This window comes from Orbicella franksi, chromosome 10, assembly GCF_964199315.1.
Source record: "Orbicella franksi chromosome 10, jaOrbFran1.1, whole genome shotgun sequence".
Classification (NCBI taxonomy): domain Eukaryota; kingdom Metazoa; phylum Cnidaria; class Anthozoa; order Scleractinia; family Merulinidae; genus Orbicella; species Orbicella franksi.
Window position 1 is genome coordinate 8,646,196 of NC_138154.1, and position 20,585 is coordinate 8,666,780.

General features: G+C 38.5%; 3 protein-coding genes across 3 annotated transcripts in view; 2 read left to right on the top strand and 1 right to left on the bottom strand.

Annotated features, from left to right (window-relative positions):
* Window positions 1-20,585, bottom strand: part of LOC145501133 (uncharacterized) — a 114,514-nt gene that overhangs the window by 89,875 nt on the left and 4,054 nt on the right. The window lies entirely within an intron of this gene.
* Window positions 5,909-7,362, top strand: LOC145499899 (uncharacterized). Its single transcript, XM_081479416.1, has 2 exons — window positions 5,909-6,362; window positions 6,952-7,362. The coding sequence occupies exons 1-2, from the start codon at window positions 5,922-5,924 to the stop codon at window positions 7,180-7,182; spliced, it is 672 nt and encodes a 223-aa protein (XP_081335542.1). The 5' UTR covers window positions 5,909-5,921; the 3' UTR covers window positions 7,183-7,362.
* On the top strand, window positions 7,368-9,579 carry LOC145499898 (uncharacterized). The gene is made up of 2 exons (XM_081479415.1): window positions 7,368-8,183; window positions 8,615-9,579. Exon 2 carries the CDS (start codon window positions 8,636-8,638, stop codon window positions 9,575-9,577), a length of 942 nt encoding a protein of 313 aa, XP_081335541.1. The 5' UTR covers window positions 7,368-8,183; window positions 8,615-8,635; the 3' UTR covers window positions 9,578-9,579.

Genomic DNA, 20,585 nt, shown 5'->3' on the forward strand with positions numbered 1-20,585 from the left:
GCCTTCGGCGAGCAAGGGAAATCCTGTATTGGCCTGAAATGACTTCAGCCATCAAGGACTATGTCTCTTCCTGCGGGACATGCCATTCACTTCGCATGGAACAACCCAAAGAGCCCCTCATGCCACAGAAAGTACCCGACAGGCCCTGGTCAAAGGTTGCGGTGGATCTGTTTACACTGGATAAGACAGAGTATGTCATTATAGTGGATGACTACTCCAACTTCTTTGAGTTACGAGCCCTGTCCGATACGAGAGCTTCGTCAGTAATTACAAGTCTGAAATCGCAGTTTGCCAGGCACGGCATCCCCAACACAGTCAGAAGTGATAATGGTTCTCAATTCTCCTCATCAGATTTCAAAACATTTTCTCAAGAATGGGACTTCGAGCATATCACTTCCTCTCCATACCATGCTCGATCAAACAGCAAAGTCGAGAATGCAGTTAACACAGCCAAACGAATCCTCAAGAAAGCAAAGCTAGACCACAAAGATCCCTACCTGGCTCTTCTCGACTGGAGGAACACTCCAACCGAAGGGCGCGATTCCTCCCCAGTACAGAGGCTGATGGGAAGGAGAACCAGGACTCTCCTCCCAACTTGAGCAAGATTATTGAAACCCAAACTTCCAAAGCCTGTCAAGAAACTCATAACAAAGAAAAGGCAGAAACAAGCACATTACTACAACAGAGGGGCCAAACTACTAAAAGAGCTCAAACCTGGAGATATAGTAAGAATGAAGCCAGATCCAAAAGATCGAACAAAGCTGTGGAAGAAAGCAACATGTCTCCAGGAAGTTGTGCCAAGATCCTATGAAGTAGTCATCGAAGGGAAGAGATACAGGAGAAACAGAAAGGATTTGATAGCGACACAAGAGAGTCCTGCAATCGATAGCCATGTAGAGGAACCAGATGAGCCACTCCTGTCGGACGACCAGTCCCAGAGAGTCATTGACCCAGTTCAGCCAGGCACGCCTTTACCTGCCCACACAACTCCAGAGCGACCAGGGACCCCTCAAACACCGCCAGAGATCCCACAGCCATCTGAAAGAAGATCCACCAGAGGGCGTTTAATTAGGACCCCAATCCGTTTCAAAGACTACTGCCCACCCTGAGGGGTGCAGTCAAGCAGAACTGTAACTTTGTTGTGTTTTCCATTTGAACTATGTTAGGATGGACTTTGTGCAGGGCATTTAAATTTGCCTTTGTGGACATCTTTCATTCTTTATTTTACAGACTTAATCGTGATATTGTTTTATTTGTTGCCACTTGGAGTTTGTGTCATGTTGTATTTAAGAAAGAGGAGGATGTAACGATATTATGTAATACGGCCTGGTCGCCCAGCGCTTTAGTCAGAATCGACCATGAGTTAAATTGTGTTGACCTGTTGAGCCAGGAATTACAGAGCCTTTACAAAGCTGTTGTCCTTGTTATTTAAACCTAAAAGTTCATTACAGAGATCATGTACATGGACTATATGAACAGTGAGCAGTCTGAATATGAAGACCAAGAAGCCAACATCACAGGAGAGAAGGAGAGGAAACTTGTTGGTTATGCCAAGAGAAAGTTTTCATGGGAGAGGACAAGTCTCACCAGCATCAAAGCAAAGCTGGACAAAGCCCATTGTAATAATCTAACTCTGCACACAAGGGCAATGGCAAAACCTAGGCGTTCTGGTGGCATGTCAAGCAGACCTGCTCCTGATGGCCCAGCTTGGGCTGTCAGGCAGCAGGTCAGTACTGACTGATATATGAAAATCATTAGTGACCTGTTAGTATGGATAATCAAATGGCAACAAGTGAAATTGGAAAATAATTTCATGCACATTTTGTCAAAGTCTTATAATCAGAATTTTGACAAAATGCAAGTGAAATAATTGTATACCATTTGATTACCTATTAATATCATGAGTGACAAATTACACTCGCAATCATGGATTTTTGACATGTTTCTAGTATTGAGAAGTTTCACGCCCAAACATTGCCATGGCAATTTTAAAATTTCACATGTGATTATGAGTAAACACTGAAATTTCATGCAGAATTAAGGTGTGACTTGTCAACCATGATATTATCAGTATAGTTTATGTGATTCTTGACTGTGTGTACCCTTCCTTCCCCTACAAAATGAAATAGCTGCAAGGTTACAAGCACTGGCTACCCCAGACCATCATTTGAATACTTTCTGCTTGTTTTGGTTGCAAAATAAAATGTGACAGCGAGACATTCAAAGTTTTATTTCACATTGTGAAACAGGGAGGTGTTAGCTCCCTTATTGGAGAGTTGAATTTTGTGTTTCGATTTCATTTGACTTTGCCCAAGTGCTTGCGCCTTAAGAAGTAAAAAAGAATCCAAGGCATCAAAAAGCTTCAAGCCATTCTCACTCTGAGCACTTAAGAATAATATAATTACTAGAATTACTAATACCTACTTTAGTTTATATTTTAATCATATACAAATTCAGTTTCAATTATTGAAGGGGAGAGTGGGTATATAAACTTCTAATAAGCCAATAATGGCCCCTCCCCTCAGGTGTAAGCCCAGCCCATAGAGGTTAACACTACAGACATTGCACTCTTTAAGGTTACTTCAAACTTTCGTGGGTGTACTCCAGAAAAAAATTTGTACACGCACTGTTTTGAAGGAAACCCCCACAAACTATATATCAATAGAAAGGTTATAAAATGTTGCATTCAATAAAATTATGTTTTGTTTTGGATTTTGCTTTCCAAAGGCAGCAGAGGCCGTCAACTCCAAAATGACGAACTGACGTTCGCACAGAGTGCAACCTCGATCTGAGGTTAGCAGTGATAGGAAAATTTCAATGATAATGGCGGACCGCATGGAAGGCTGTTGAATATTCAATATGCCTCTTCCAGAAGCAATATACAGACATCTAGACTTTGGCATCAATTTAAGCAATGACTGCGAAATTGCTCCAAGTCGAGAAACTACTGAAAATCCGGATGGTGTTTCGGCGGAGTGTTCTTCAGGGAGAAAGCGTACGATCGAAGATGTGTTGCCCTGCGAAAACGTGGAATCAGAAGGTGACACATCCGCTCCAGTTTCTCCTGTTAAAAAGGCTGCAAGAAGAAGTCCTAGAGTTGCAATTAAATCCCTGAAAAACTTGCTGTCGAAGAGACGCAATCAGTTCGAAGAGCATTCTTGTGAAAAAGCCCTCGAGGAGCTAAATAAATCTAAGGAAATGCAGGTATTGAAAGAACTTGAAATCAACATCACGCATATAGACGGCTCACTACACTGTGAGCTGGAATTAATAACGGGTCATCGTAGCAGCGCGGCTCTCAGTGTTTATCTCAAAAAGGAAAAGAGCTACAGGGAAGACCTTGGAAACTACCAACCAGTCCGGTTACTATTTAGTCCCTCCGGAAGTTACAAATTTCAAGTTTTTATTTATAAAACACTCAAGGAGGGAACGATTGACTTGAAAGACAAGGTAGCTGTGGAGCGTGTGCTGGGAAAAATTCAAGTGAATTCTGGTTTTGCAATGTGTCCTGGTATAGTGGATTACGATGCCATAATATCTGACATACGCTTTCAGCCTTCAAATGTGAAAGAAGAACGTTGACCGTGGCGGCACGTAAGTGCAATCAAATGTAGGTTGTGGCACAAACCTCACAAGCAGCAGTCGAGCGAGGAAAATATTTCAGCGAGTGTGGCATGTGCAGAATGCAAGTTAGCTTGAAGGAAAATGCCCGTTGTGCGTGACAGGAGAAAAAGCTTTGAAGAAGACGATTGACTGCAAAGACAACGGGCCTCGTCTAAGGTTCAACTATCCATTTTGAGCCCAGATAGCCAGAAAGCATGGCAGGAGAATGTCAGAGGGGAAAGGAAGAATTATCGCCGAATGGCCGAAAGGATGATTCGAAGGACGTCGGTGACAGTGAACGAGAAACAAAACAGCAAGCTGGTGGCACTAATTAATTGTTTGGAATCCTGCAAGGAAGGCCAAGAAGGCCTCACAAAAGTTTTCAACGAGGCTGAGAACCACAAACCTGGGACAGGTGTTCTTCGCGAAATGTGGCATATGGAAAAGGAGGACTTTTTCAAAGATCAGTGTAAAAACGGTACGCTTGAACATGATTTTTATGATTCATTTCATTTGTACATATGTTCTGTATTGAACCTGGTATATCAATGGGCAGTGATGAGAACTTGAGATGTTTTATTTCTGTGTAAACAACATTGTGTTCTCATTTTAAGATGTCATCTTACCTTTTGTTGTTACCACCACAATTTTTCTTTATTCTGCTTTATAAGATATCTTCACACCATACTTTGTGATATAAATAAACTGTTTATTTTAAATATGCAGCCTGTAGTTAGGCTAATGGTTGTTTTTTTCAAAAAAGGTTTGAATAATGTGGTACAATTAATTATGTGAAGTTCTTTTTGTAAAAATTACAAACTAATTTTCATGTTTCATGTTTCATAACAGAAATACAATAAACACATTTCTCTAATCTGTTTTAGAGACTGGAAAACAAGGCAACAGGTGGTCGTCAGCAACAATCAGAATTGGTGGGTTTTTGAGAAGTTATATATATAGCTGCTGTCTATCAAATTGATTCCATGTTGCTGTGCATATGTTCTGTAATAGATCACAGATGATGTCAAACTGTAGTAAGAACAAAAAAGTGCGCATGATCCGTTAGGCAAATGTTTCACTGATGTTCTTACCAAATTTTGATGTCTTGTGTGATCTATTTCTGAACAGACACGCAGTAACATGGATTATTATACATTGAACTCACTATCGCTTTTCTGATTGGCTAAAAGCCTACAGTGAATTTTCAAAATCAGCACCTGTGACATCATCTAGCTGCAGATTATACAATAAGCTTGTTAAGGACACTCGAGGACATGGGTAATCATGTCATGTATGATCGCAGTGCATGATTTCTAAGGGTAATCGTGTCAAGTTCAGGATGTTAATGATGTCATCTATGTGTCTGTCCTCTATTTAGATTATAATAAGTAAGAACCAATCATGCTATAAAAGTTTATAACATTTGAACTTTCACAAATATAAAGAAGTGTTGCCTGACCTGAAATGACGGTGCAAGTATTTTTCACAGATCAGTTTTACATAGGGTTGTGCTTGGTGGTTAATTCTTTTTGCTGTGTGCTTTGTTTACATGCAGCTCTGGCTATTTACACCAGAAGTCCTGCTGCATTTCGTGCAGTTCGAAGTCTTGGCATCCTCCAGCTACCTTGCTGCAAAGAACTGCAGAGAATTGTCAGTAAAAATGCAGATGGCCCAGGTATCCATGAGCATTACATTGCTCATCAAAGCGAAGTGTACGAAAAATTTTGTGACAACAAAGTTGAATCTGGAAGGAAAAGGCCATTGGGTGTTGGCGTACTCATCTTTGATGAAACAAAGGTCAGGAGATGTCATGAGAGTGTAATGAATATAAACAATCTAAAGCACTGCTGCCAGAATTGTGAAATGCCATAGAAATTTATCTTTTTTGATGCCAGGGAAAAGTTGCAAATTAGAATTATTTCAGTTAGATATTTCTCAGACAAATAATGTCAAATGATTAATTGATTTTGATTCAGTGCTTACTTCAACAGTGACAATCTTTTTTGAGGTTATGGCAGCACTTTTTGGACTAAAGGCATTTAATTCTGCCATTTAATAAGCAAGAGTCCTCATTCAAGTATCCCTATATGCATTCCTCCATCATTTTGTTATGTTACATGCATGAATATGTAGTTTTGAGTTGTCATTTTCTGAGAGAAGAGTAACCTTTTTTCATTTGTAAATAATTTTATTGCATTATTTTGTAATGAAAGTACCTCCCCTTGGGGAAGTGCTAATAAAGTCTAGGTATGTTTATTTATTAGTGCACCACTTTACACTCTTATCACACAGGTGCAGTCAAAGATTTGTGGAATTCTATGAATTCAACCATTAGAGGGTATGCAATGAGTCCAGAAGAACTTCCCTGGCTTCATGATGTGTTCATGAGTGTGGGAGAAGATTTTGACCAGGAGAAAACCTCATACATCCTTCAGTTTCTGTGGAGAGATCTAACATCTCGTTTTGATGTCATTGGGCCCTATTTCACTTGTGCCAGTTCATGGGACCATAAATTTCTTCTGGAGTGTGTCATGAGGACAATTCAGGCTTTCACCCTATACCAATTTCATGTACGAGTACTGGTCTGTGATGGAGCCTCGTCAAAACTTGCCCTCATGAAACTTCTCTGTGGCTATGAGCATGAGCAGCTGCCTCTTGCTGATGGGCACGACCAGTTTGCTGTTTCAGCATCATTTCAAAATCCATATGAGGATGATGAAGACCAACGAGTATTTGTGGTAATTTGCCCCTCACACCAGGTAACTTGTAGTGAAATGTTTTGTGTTAATTCTTTTCATATAATGGATACACCATACAGTGTAGATACATGTTGTATCAACTCGGTGGTTGCTAATCAGCTTTGGCTTAATGTTTTTGCCTAATATGCATCTTTTATATCCCCTGTTCAAAAAAAATAGTACTGAAGCTTCACTATTATTTTTTTTTGAACAGGGGTCCTCCTATTGGTTAATTTAACAATCATGTAAATCTAATGCACATTATTATTTCACCATGGCATGCATATGAAGGGGGGGAATGCTCATAGTATTCATTTCAAGTTTCTGTGTATATTTATATTTATGCAGGCTTTCAGGGGTGTCTCTCATCTGTGTTAAGTACAATTTTTTAATGGTAGGCTTGCCAATATTTTAGTGAAAACTTTGTTCCTTATAAGGTCCATTGGAATGGAACCAGTTATTGAGTTTAAGAGTTACTAACTGGAGAAATGAATTACCATTAACGGTTGGCAAACTGCAAAGCTCCAAATGATGCAGTAATTATTTTCTTTTGGTTTTCTAGTACTGGTTTGTAGTGTAATGTTAATATCAAATTGCCATTGTTATACAGCTCAAAAACAACACTGCTGCTCTGTACAGTTCAAGACCAAGGGCTACCAAATCTTTTCAGAAAGATGGTATTGAGTTTGGCTGGCAACCAATATTTGATCAGTATGAGCGTGACCAGGACAGAGTGAAACAGAATTTGGCTAGAAGAGTTCCTGGACTCCAGTACAGCTTTGTACATCGAGATAGCTGGACCCGTTTAAATGTTCTTCTAGCAAAGATAATTCAGGTATAATTTTTAAAAGGGTCTGATGATGGCTTCTGTAAGAAATTAAAAATATATACATATTAATATTTAACAAGATATCAAAGAGTGCAATGTGACTATAGGCCATGGCTATTTTTATATATGAAATTCTTCCATGGCACTTAGGTTTAGGGGAATAAAACAGATGAAATCTAATCAACTTTGAGGGATGAATATTAAATAATTTCTTATGTTTACATGTAAGTCCCCAAAATCATTTTTGTCATGAAATACCCCATTTTTTGAAAATTATCCATGGATTTAAATTGACCTCTCATCAAGTTAGTTTCATACATTTACATGACTTGTACACATCACACTTCACTGATGTTGTCATTTTGTGCACGAATTAATTTCAATCATACTCCTTCTTTGCTAATCCCTGATAGCAACGATACATGATCAGTGCTCTCCAAGAACATGCAAGAAAGATTCCATTGCCTGCTGATGCATCTATGGTGGAAATGACTAGCAACTTCTTGGAGGCCTGCCATCTCATCTTCAAGAAGGGTATATTGAGCCATATGACTGTTTCACCTAAATACCAACGTGTTCTGGAAAACATTGAGGAGGGCTTCAGCTTCTTTAAAGACTGGTTCATATGTCATCAAAACACTGGTGAGAAACCTAGAATTAACTTATTTAATGTCTCTCTTGGAACCCTGTTGAGTGATTGCAATTAATGTCTTGCTTTCTTGCATATGAAAATAACTAAAAATGTATTCCTGCTTGTCATGGCCATGAATGAAAAGTCAAATGAATTAGAACAGGAAGGAGGAACCTTGTGTTGTAGAGTATGAAGTCATTCAATTGCACTATCAGCCAGAGAAAACATGCAGTACATTAACTTTTATAGGACTTAAGGATATTAAATAATTTGCCTTTAAACAATTAACAACTGAATTGAGTTTCCCTCCTTTCCCTCCATTTCTTCAGAGTATCCCAATAACAGCAAGCAAGCTAGACAAAGCAAGTTCTTAGCACGGCAGGTAAAATAATCATGTAAAAGGTTATGTATTTTTACAACCAAATGCTCCAGTTACTAGTGTTTCTTAAATGAGCAGTCATCATCTGTTCCCTCCTAGTGTGGCCAGTCAGATTGGCACTCGAACTGGCCAAGGATGCAACTATATCTAGTTAACAGAAAAATCCAGTTATTCAAATATTGGAACTTGGCATTAACAGGCTGTGGGTAATATTAGTAATCTGTCCAGAGAGCTAGGGTGTAACCCTAAAACTAAGAGAAGCACCTGGATGAAACAAAAAGTTCATGCATATTTTAAAATGATTGTCAACAAGCTGGTCCTCCAAGTTGAAATGATTAGTAAGGAATACAAATTGCAATGTGTTGCATATCAAGACAACCACTTTTCTACACAAACAATTAGAATTGTAATCCAGATTTTTTTTTCTTTTGCAGACATGGGACCTTTTGAGATTTATGGTTTATGGCTTCCTGCAGTTCAGTTGGTGGTTCATGGCAGCCTGTCCTGATTATTTCATCAGTCCTCTTAGAATCAATGGTAGTGCCATTGAATCAATATTTAGTGTCCTGAAATATACTGCTGGTGGAAACCTCTCTGCAAGCAAGTATGGATCTTTCCGCAGACGAGTCATTACTGGCCGAGAGGTTATCACCAACAGTAACTCAGAGCGTGATTATCGTGATGACATTATCCTGGTGTCTGGATCATTTACATCAAGTAGTGGGGGCTCAAGAATGTCATATTCGGTACGACTGGTTTATGATCCTTTTGGTCTGAGTGAGATAAAGCAGTTTTGCTTCTCAGCAAACCTCAGCCAGTCTACTATTGGTGGTTGCCAAGGAAGCAACGTATGCACCATCATAGCATTGTTGGTAGGATACCAGTTTGTCAAACTTACCCTGCCAGAGCTAACCTTGAGCACCCTACCAAGTCAGTGGTTTCAAGTAATTGTCGACTCAATGCTTGAGGGTAATGCTTTGCATGACCTTCTCTTTGATGGAGAGGCCAGAAACCTTGACACTGAAGATGCTGTCGAGTGCTGTGGAAATGATCTGCACATTTCCCATTACAATCAACCCATTGGATTTGATTTGCGATCTGGTGATTTATCACCCCTTGTCCAGTCATTGCAAACACGAGCGGCCCATCATCAAAAGCAAGTTGCTGTGCTAATCTCTGACTTTCAAAGTGTGGCACTATTGATCTGGGAGACAGGGGCCTTTGCCATTGTTGACTCTCATATTCATTGTCAGTATGGAGCCTTAATCTGCTATGCACCAGCAGGGCAGACAAGCAGTACTGACATTGTAACTTGGCTTTCCAAGATGGTGCAGAAGTACTTTAATGGATCTTTGGGCTTATGCACCCTTACATTTGTTACATATGATTGTACATAAATAAGTAGCCAATTAAATCAGAAATTAGGCCAGGTTAACAAAATTATGCTATTTACCTGAGCCTTTGAATAATATTCATTGCCATGTAAGCCTTGTATTAGTAGAAAACTGGTTTTTCTAAGGAGGAAATATCCTTGTTCACATGTTGTAGTTCTGGTATGTAAAATTTGCTCTTCACAAGTACTGTAGAGGGCTAGTGGTCAATAATGTCACATCATTTCATGTGCATTTGTAAGTTTCATTTTTATCATAATTTCTCTGATTTGGAATGCAGATTAAGTGTTCTTGTTGTTGCTAAAGTAATGTTGTAGTTTTGAGTGGGTCTGCAACCCCATTAATGTCATTAATACCCGGGCTTTTCGTGTCGTTTCCTTGTTTACATTTATTATGGGTTATTAAGTACCAGAAACGTTTCTTACTGTTAGAATTTGTGCTGATGTGAATCCCTGGTTAATGTAATATTCAAGACAACACTAATTGATAAGGTGAAATTCAGACTAGTTACTTAGTAGAGATCAAAACTGTGGTAAATGTTTCCATAGTATTACACTATCATTCCTTGTGTACTAATAATGCATATTAAATGAAAGACCACTAATGATTTATGTCCTATCATATAACCTTTATTTTACAAAACTGCAAGAAAGTATGCATTGGTAAACAAGAATGTACATTTATTTATTGTCAGGAATTGTGTAAATACCAAAATCAAAATATTATTTAACAACTTGCTAAATACAAATTATATGAGGCATGATAGAAGATAGTGAATTACATGTATCTACAATGAACCACTCAATAAAATCATCTAAATTTGAAGCATTGCATTAAGGTCTTTGAATTTAAAAACTCTTTGGTCTGGAGATGGATCAAAATCAAGTTTTCTTCACTTCCTAGAACAATAATTATCCATGGAAATTTCCTACACAATCAACTTTTGGCAAACTGTCTTGAAGTTGAGGTAGTTTTCCAGTATTGAAAGAACTCTTATGTTGACCAAAAGGGCCCAAAGTGTTAATGCACATATCACCAGCTTCCAACTCTTAGCATTGTTGATTGGGAACCACAGGAATATGTATTGAATATAGAGGGTTTGGAATGGGTCTTTACCAATGGTTTGAGCAATTCAAAACTTTCTCAGAGATTTATAGTCAATGTAATGGTATAATATAAATTCATAGTGCTAATTGAGTTAAATTGTCAATACAGAAAGAAAGTATGCATTGGTAAACAAGTCAGATGTACATTAAGTTATTGTCTTTAACTATGTAAATACATAATCAAAATAATATTATTCCACAATTTATTAAATACAAATTATGTTGCACATTATCATAAAATAATACACTACATGTATCTACAATGTAACAACTCTATAAAATCATCTAAAATTGAAGCATTGCATTAGGGTCAATTTTAAACCCTTGAGTTCTGAGAGGGATCAGAATTTTTTTTTTTTGACTGTCTAAGTCAGATTATCAAAAAAATTCATGGGAATTTCCTTTACAATCAACATTTGACAAACTGTCTTGAAGTTGAAGCAGTATTCCTGTACTGTAAAAACTTTTATGTTGACCAAAAGGCCCAAAGTGTTAATGCACACATCACCAGCTCCCAGCTCTTAGCATTGTTGGTTGGCAACCACAAGAATATGTTATGAATATAGAGGGTTTGGAAGGGGTCTTAACCAATGGTTTAGGGAATTCAAAACTTTCTCAGAGGTTTACAGTTTGTAAGGGTATAATTATATAAATTCGCAGGAATGATTGATTTAAATTGTCAGTACCTGTGGGTAATACAAATGGAATCCAGGAGAATTCAACTTTTAAGCTTTCCCCTTCACATATAGGTGGCCTATATTTTACCAGGGTTTGACACCAAGGGGAAGCTGATGAGACATGTAATTATGGCATATGTATACTCTTCTAAAACTTCTATCTATCTCTTTTTAGCAATGCTAAATGTTTTGAGATTATCTCTAAGGGACTGGTCAGCTTCGACAACTTTACCTGATGTGGCCAAGTCCTTTTCAAAATTCCCTCTGAAGAATTCCTTTGTTCTGGTGTTACACAGTTTATGAAGCATGTCACTATAAACCTTGTCGATTACATTGGACTCTACATCCTTAATTGATGCTCCACACTTCTCTGCTGACCATTTGAAGGATTTTAACAATTGCTCATCACTGTAAACATTGAAGTGAACAACTTCCAAAAAGTTGCTCTTGTGTTTCTTCAAACTTCGCTCATTCACATATTCTCTGATGTTCAAATCTGCTTCTCTTACCAAGTTCAGAAATTCTTTCTTGACAAAAGTCAAATGGCCGTCAAGAATTTTGAGAGCCTCTGGAAGATGGCTTTTGTCAGTTTCTTTTAGCTTGACGAGAAAATCGAGCTCACTTTCCATCTGACTTTGGCTGTGCGTTGTTGTTTTGCGTTTTCCTTTCTTTTCTGATAAATTATCTTTTCTCAGTTTTATCATTTGGCAGAGAGCGGCTCTGGACATTCAGAATAGGGCGACATCATCCTTCGGTGTAATATCCTGCTCAATGTGGAGTGGCTGAGAGAAATTGTATGACTCTGTTTGGGCAAAATCATAAACTAAAGAATGCAAGATGCCCGTGACTGCTTGAATCGTACTCGATGAATATTCATTTGCCAAATCATGAAAAACTGCATTGCATACCTTTGAATTATTGGATGAGCAATCCAAGTAGCTGTTTAAACTTGCTATCCAGCGCATTGACAAGTGAGCCTTTTTGTCTTTCTTGAAATCGTTCACAATTTCAGAAATGAGCTGAATGTAGTGAGAGAACATGTAGTGTACTAGATCACGAAGCTTATTGTAACGATCATCAAGAATTTCTTTAATAAGCTCACCATGTGTTTCGTAATGCTTCACAACGTACTGCTTCCCTAGTTTTTCAGAAACATAGTTCCAACACATGGGACGTTTGGCTTCCAACTTATTTCCGAGGTCGTCCAGGTCTTTGTGAGTCAGCGCCTTTGGTTTTTTCTTCCCAGGTTGTTGCTTACGACTCGCCACATTGTCTTTCTTGCCTTTGTCTTTAGACGCCACATTACTTGAACTGGTGCCTTTACCCTTGGCAGAACTAGCAGTTCTTCCCTGTTTGCCACCAGAGGCCTCTTTTCTATTGTAAGTCGCATTTCTGCTCTTCTTTACTCTCCCTTTGCCTGCTGAGGTTGAGGGTTTGAGAACATATTCACTGTCGGTGTCACTTTCACAGCTTTCGCTACCATCGTGCGAATAATCTGAATCGCTACCGTTTTCGGAGTCAACTTCTACGCTAAAATCAGATATACCCGCCAGCAAGTCATTGGAATCCAAAGAAATCGTGGAGTCTATTTCCCACTGTGAATTGTCGATGCAGAAATACCATTTTCCTTCATTTTGATACTCGCTTTCATTGACAAACTGTATCTTCACGCTGTCCGCCATTATTTTGCTTTACTAAAAACATCAGATCGAGGTTGGCCTTGATGCGGATGTCTCGGAAAACAGACTTCTGTTCGAGAGCCCATCTATAAATAACTTTAGTGGAATTGACATATCCCAAGGCCTGGACCAGGAGCCTCCCTCTCTGTCCCTCATTTTCTCTTGCTGGTGGTTAATGCTGGGATAAAACAGCCCTCCCAAATATGAAATCTTTGACTTTAAAGTGAGATATCCTTTAAAGTTAGAGTGTTAATTTTCACTGCAATACAAAGTAATTACAATGATGACTTCTAAATTTTTCCTGTGGCATCTTAACCTTATGAATTGCCAGAAACAACTTCTAATGGTGTTGAAAATGGTTATTGTCAACCCCTTGGGCATACTAAATAGATTCTAAATGGATAAAATTAAAATAATAACATTAAATAAATAAAATAAATAAATAAGTGAAATGGGAACTGCTTAGTAACTAGGATATTTTGTTATGTATCACAGCCAATTTTTCACACTAAGTTGAGACCTAAATCCAACCATATACTTCCTGAATAACTTTGAAAAGACATTTGTATGGATCACTGAAGTAACAGTAGATTCGCACATTACCTAGCCTAAGGAGTGTTTTCTCTATGTACATATGCTGATGAAGTGTCGTGGTCAAAAGCTCACTTCATTTATCTACATATGTGCTGCTGATCCATATTACAAAGGTACTGTAAACTACCACTTATAAGTCCTGGGCTTATAAAAATTCATAAGGGATTTTAGATGGGCTTGTAAATGGAGAGGCATACTGTATATCCGAGGGGGTTTACATAGGGGGGGGGGTGAATTTTTTACGGTTTACAGGTGGATGGACCTATAACTGGGGGGCAGGGGGGCTTATAAGTGGGGAGACTTAAAGCGGCAATTTTCAGTAGGTATTCTAAAGTTTTAAGCTACATTGTTATAGAAACTCTGTGAGCTGTACATCACACCTTCTTGATGTACAAAGGCATCCTGCTTCTTGGACTTATCTCGTCTGATACTTTTCCTTCTTTGCTTCACTGCAGGATCAGTTTTATAATCAGATTCCGACATACGTTTAGAGTCAATTTTTTCCCACTGGCTTGGCATGTCTGGATGAATGGGAGTGTCCATTAACACCATCAGTTTACTTATTGTTTCTTCTGTGCCATTGTTGAAAACAAGCACACCCAGAGACACTGCAAGACTTGTCTCTTGTTGTGATGTGTATTGTTCTTTAGGTGCCATGCCCCAGACAACATGATGAAGGCTTTCGTTATTGTTCTGATCGAGGCATTTTTCACAGCCAACTAAGAACTCTTCAGACCCAAGTCTGTCAAATGTCCGTTGCATGACCTTGACCACAGCTTCTGGTAAGGGGTCCTTCATTGGTACATGAGTTGTATGACCAGTTACTTTATCTCTGTTGTAGCTACACCAAGAATCCTTTCCCATGGGACAGTCTTCATGACGTGGATGTTCAGGCGTGCTGGCATAATGTTTAAGGATGGCATGTGTTGTTTTTGACATTGCTTTGGCATCCTCCTTATTGTCACGTATTGCCTTCCCATAAAAATTCTGCAGTGTGTCAATGCGTGTTAGAGTCAGTCTCCCCCTGCCACCAAGGCTTTTTCCATCTTCCAGTTTTTTACCTGGAAAGAAAGATTTTGTTGATGAGATATTGTCTATAATATTCATGATTGTATGGTTGTTTCTGGTTCATGACAGGCAGTGAGGAAAGCATACATTGTTATATTTAACCTTATTACTAGGTCATACTAAGAAAGAAATATATAGTCTGTCAACAATATCTTCGGCCTCAACATATTCTGTTACCTTTTGCAAACAAATTTAGTGAAAGCCTCTTGACTTCTATTAGTGGTGTTGCTGTTGCTGTTGTTTTGCAGTCCATAGATTGCAAGAGTATGCAAATAACTAGTGCACTAAAAATTTTACTCATGTTGCCATGTTTTGCACTTTTTAGCAACCACTTTAATTGACTTAAATTAGAATTAGTTTTTTTTATGATGTAAAGTGCACATGATCAGTTTTGTGAAAATTTCACCCTATAAATGTTCTTCTTCTTCAGTAATAAAATTGACAAACTGCATACCTTTATATGTTGTTTGCAATTTTCTCAGTGCAGTTCCCATCCGCTTTGTGACATGTCCAATGCAATCCTCCTTAGGAATGAAAACTGCCTCACCATAAGGAGCCATTTTTTTCACTTCAGCATAGCTTTTGCTGTCTCCATCCCCCACAAATGGTATATAATGGAGCTTGTGCTTCTGAAGTGATCGGCCATACAAGCGACGTCCTCCCTCTGCTTCCATAGACTGCAAAAAAAAAGTTATGACAAGTTTCTATCATTTCAATACTCCAAATTTCCCATTCACTGCCAGTACCATTACAAAAATCGGGGGCATTCTACTTTGACCCCTGCAGTTGTCCTGATTTCAATCGAGATGTCTCTGGCCAAAGAGCATTGCTATTTGCAATAAATTATTGATTGCCTGATTGATGGATGGATTTGTTCATTCATTAGTATATTTGACTGTTTATGAAAAATTCAACATCTTTATTCACTTAACATTTCACTGTCTATGTTGATGGCTTACAGGATTAGTTCAAAATCCTCTTTTACAATAACTGTCTAATTTCTTGCACACTGGATTGGCTCATTTTATCATCAATAAGAGAACAGACAGATAAAATATAAATTATGCAAGCTTTCGTGTTCAACTTTCAGTGGTCAAACTGTCAACTTTTTAATCAATGAAATTCATTGACTTTTTAAGTACCCAAACAAAAAACAAGAAAAGCTATTGACAGTGTTCGTGTCATTTTGGATAAAATTAACATATCTTTGTTTACGGCTAGTTTACCCAGTTTTTTCCCCTCAAGTATTCCCGGTATTTGACCAGTTTGGGGTCTTGCTATTGTACAAAAAAAAAATTGATGTCAATTTTTTATGCATCTGCCCTCTTATTGATGATAAATTACGTCATAACATTGTCAAAGTTTACTGTGGAACCAGTCGTGGCTTGTGGTTCCACAAACACTGCTTCCATTTACACACTTAGCACACTGCTTCCATTTATCACCAAGATTATAAATACTTCGTTGCAATCTGGCCAAATACCCTCTCAATTAAAAGTTGCTAAGCTACGTCCTCTTCTTAAGAAGCCTTCTCTGGATCACACGCAGTTTTCAAATTATCGCCCTGTTTCGAATCTTACTTTTCTCAGCAAAGCAATTGAGAAGTTGGTTGCTAACCAACTGATCTCCTATGTTAACAACAACAACCTGAATGAGCCATTACAGTCTGCCTACAAACAGTATCATAGCACAGAAACGGTTCTCATTCGCGTGTATAATGACATCCTCACAGCGATTGATAAACGTAGAACGGTAATTTTATTACGTTTGGACCTCTCTGTTGCTTTCGATACTGTTGACCATGATATTCTCCTCTTCCGTCTACAACAGCGCTTTGGAGTTACTGGCAAGCCGTTACTATGGTTTAAATCTTATCTGTCCAATCGCATGCAGTATGTCTCTGTTGATGGTGCAGCTTCCTCAGATCATGCTCTTCAATGTGGTGTTCCACAAGGATCAGTGTTGGGACCCATTTTGTACGTTCTTTACACTTCACCCCTTTCAGACATTGTAAAAAAATTCAATTTGAGTTATCATTTTTATGCTGACGATTCACAACTTTATCTGTCCTTTCAGCCAACTATACCCAGTGATAAGGATTTAGCTGTGTCCAACATCGAGCGCTGTGTACGTGAGATTGATCACTGGATGTTGATTAATCGTCTTAAACTTAACAAGGATAAGACTGAACTTCTAGTGATCTCCGCAAAACATCTACCGAGACCAACCCTTCAAGAAATCTCTGTCGTCGATGAAACCATCTGCTCGTCACAGAAAGCAAGAAACATCGGTGTCATTTTTGACCATCATTTTCGTTTTAATGAACATATTGCAAGTATTTGCAAATCATCTTTTTATCATCTCCGTAATATCAGCAATATAAGGAAGTACCTGTCATCGACCACCACTGAAATACTTGTTCATGCGTTTGTTTCTTCAAAATTGGATAACTGTAATTCTCTACTCTATGGCTTACCAAACTGTCTTTTAAAAAAGTTACAGCATGTCCAGAATGCCGCTGCTCGTCTCATCACCCTCTCTAGAAAACACGAACACATCACACCTATTTTGTTTAATCTCCACTGGCTTCCTGTTAACTATCGTGTCATCTTTAAAATTCTACTCATCACGTACAAGGCCCTAAACGATCTGGCACCTTCATACATTCGTGATCTTCTCACTCCTTACACTCCGTCTCGTCAGCTACGTTCATCTTCTAAAGAACTTCTTTCCATTCCGCACTTCAATTTGAAAACATATGGCGCAAGATCTTTCTCTGTAGCAGCTCCTACACTTTGGAACACTCTTCCGTCTGACATCAAGAACAGCTCCTCAGTGTCCCTTTTTAAACATAAACTAAAAACGTTCCTTTTTAAGAAAGCATTTTTATAACTTTTTAGCGACATTTTTTAATTTTTACTTTATTTGTCTTAAGTGTTTTTAATATTTCTAACTGTAAAGCGCTTTTGAACTTTTAGGATATTGGCGCTATATAAATATTTTATTATTATTATTATTAACACTTTGACAGTAACATGATGCAATTTAACAGAGAGATGCATAAAAACTGATGTCAATTTGCCAAATACAAACTCTTATGTTACAGTTAAGCTCATACTAAATAAACAATAAAATAAAAATGATACATTGTAAAATGACAAACCTGAGAACTACCCTCATGATTGAGGTAGCAATTCTCTTCGTGGCCAATAAACCACCCAAGGAAATCCCTCCATGAAATTATCCCCTCGCATTGTTCCCTTTTCTTTTGCTCACAAGCAGCACATGAATTGGACAGAAAAACGATATCGAGAACTTTCCCGGTATCTATGGAAACCACAGCCACCATTCCATCTCGTGCAGACCAGCCACGACTGTTCCAGGATCCATCAATCGAGACACCAGCATTGACAACAATGTCCTTCAACTGTTCATTGGCGATGCTGCAATCAACATTTGCATCCAAATCGCCATTTTCCAACTTATACTTCTTCACTTGCAGCACAGCGTTCTGGAGTTCTCTTTCCAGAAGCTCATTTGTGGCAAGTTCAAGAGCCTTCGTATGTGCAGTCCACGACACATTGCTCACTGGTCTTGGGAGATTCAAAACACTTAAAACCTTCTGTGCTGCAGAATGCCCGCATCCAATCAATCGAAGTCCGAGGACCGATTCTCGATTTATGTCAAAGAACCTGTTTGTCTTCAGTGTTGTGTGGAATGAGGCCAAGGTTTGGTGAGAAGTGCAACTTGAACTTTTACATCGACAAACCCATTCTGCACCGAGTCCTGTGCTTGTGTTCATTGTTTTCTTCACTGCCATTTTTTTCCTACTGACTCCTGGTACATCGAGAGATGAAGCACTATCCGCTTTGCTCTCGAGGGTTGATTGAACCATGAGCCCTTGTCACCTTCGGCAAAATTTTGCCTTCTATCTGGATGAAATTCATTGGTCTTCTTTTTTGGTCCTGGCTTTGTTTTGCTTTTTATCCACAGACTTTTCTCCGTTCTGGAACATTTCATGCCGACGAAAGGATTTGGTTTCGAACACGTGACCACAGTTGAATGTAAACAAAAAATGCTAATGGTTGAAATAGGATATCCTGGATGAAGCTATTTGCCATGAAAAGGTCACTGGGGAGTCAATGGCTTAAAGGGATTATGACACCTTGTCGGTTTATTAACTTTTATTAAAAAATCTCTTTTTCTCAATAGCTCGCGCACGTTTTAATATTTTACTTACATTTTTGCGGGAAATGATACATTAAATGACGAACTTTAATTTTCTTGACAAAAACAAAATTCCACCAAAGTAGCCTCGCGAAGGTTTGAAGTAACCTTAATCTGAGTGTATTATGGCATTTTATTATATGGCTTGTGTTTGTAGGCGATATAACGCACGCTCTGATTGGTTAATTGTCACTGAATTGTAGGGCATTATTCTCCCGTAATGCCCACGGGCCGATTACGGATTATGCAAATTGAGAAGAGCCCGGCTCGGAAAATTCAAGCGGATTGAAACGATGAAAGCCGATTAAAAACAGTAAGAGAGGTAAATTTAATTCCGAGTAGCTAAAAGTTTAGGGATTTTTCCTTACTAAAATTTATATAGAAGTCGTTTTTGACTTACCGGTAACCTTGGCGAGCACCAGTGAAAAGCAATCAAAGTTTGCCGAGTGTTGAGTAAAGCTAAAATCGCCAAGTGAAAAACACCATCGGTTGATGTGTCACGTATCCTGAGCAGAAAACCATGAAGAAACTTATAAGTTATCATCTTAGTCACAATAATTCCCAAAATATTGAACTCCGTTTCGGTTCTCATCAAATAGATTCCCTCGCTTCAACACAAGAGAATGAAAATCAGCTTCCAGGATCATCAGATATAAACAATCGGGCGGTTTCTGTCGGTAGCAGTATTTCTGATACCTGCAGGAAGTTTTAGACGCTCACAAGGCTTGAAAAGTTCGTTCATAAGTCCCAGAATGAAGAAGGCCAAGATATGTTGTCGAAAGCGAATGCGAAGATCGAGTTATTCTGAGCAGTGCATTCTGAAGCATTAGTATTTTCTTTCACCGAAAGACCGTTGGTTTGGACCATTTTGAAGCACTTTCTGTCTTTTCTATATGCGTTGACGTTTCGCCACAAAAGTTGGAAAAACTCCCTCATCAAGTTGTGGCTCCACGATACTAAAATACCTTTTTGAGGGCTGTGACAATCATTTTTCCCGTAAAGAATTACAGTAGTGAAGTTCACTGACTGTGTAGCTTTGCCCTGGGTTTGAGACGATGAATGAATCGGTAAACGCGCACATCGCCGGATGTAAATTGGCGACTTCCGCTCGAATAATTTTTTTTTTCTTCAATTCGTGAGCCATATAATAAACAACTTAATAACCTCGACCGTTCGGTCATTACAGGAAAATCTCAAACCTCGGCCTACCGTATTGACCTCGCTGTCGCTCGGTCAATACGGCAAGACCTCAGTTTGAGATTTTCCCGTAACGACCTCACTCTCGGTTATTAAGTAGTTATTACTGTGTCGAAAGTTAAGAGTACAGTGTAGTTCTGTTAATTTAAGCCTGCAAGAAGTATGCTTTCATTCTATTCAAGAAAGTAAACATCGCAGATTATTTTTAGTAACATGCGATCAATGGTTAGAAGATATGAGAATTTTGTTATGTAAAAGTTATATACACATGGTATTTGACAGGATTATTTATTACATTTGGAATTTAATCATCATGATCATAAGCTGTGACTAAAAGACACTTGTAAAAGAAAAAAACTATCATTGTGTACATACTGGTACATGGGTGGTATTTCAGTAAATAACTGGGTTGGTGTTTCTACAAACAATTGTAATCATGAAAACAACTGAGTTGATTACAACAAAT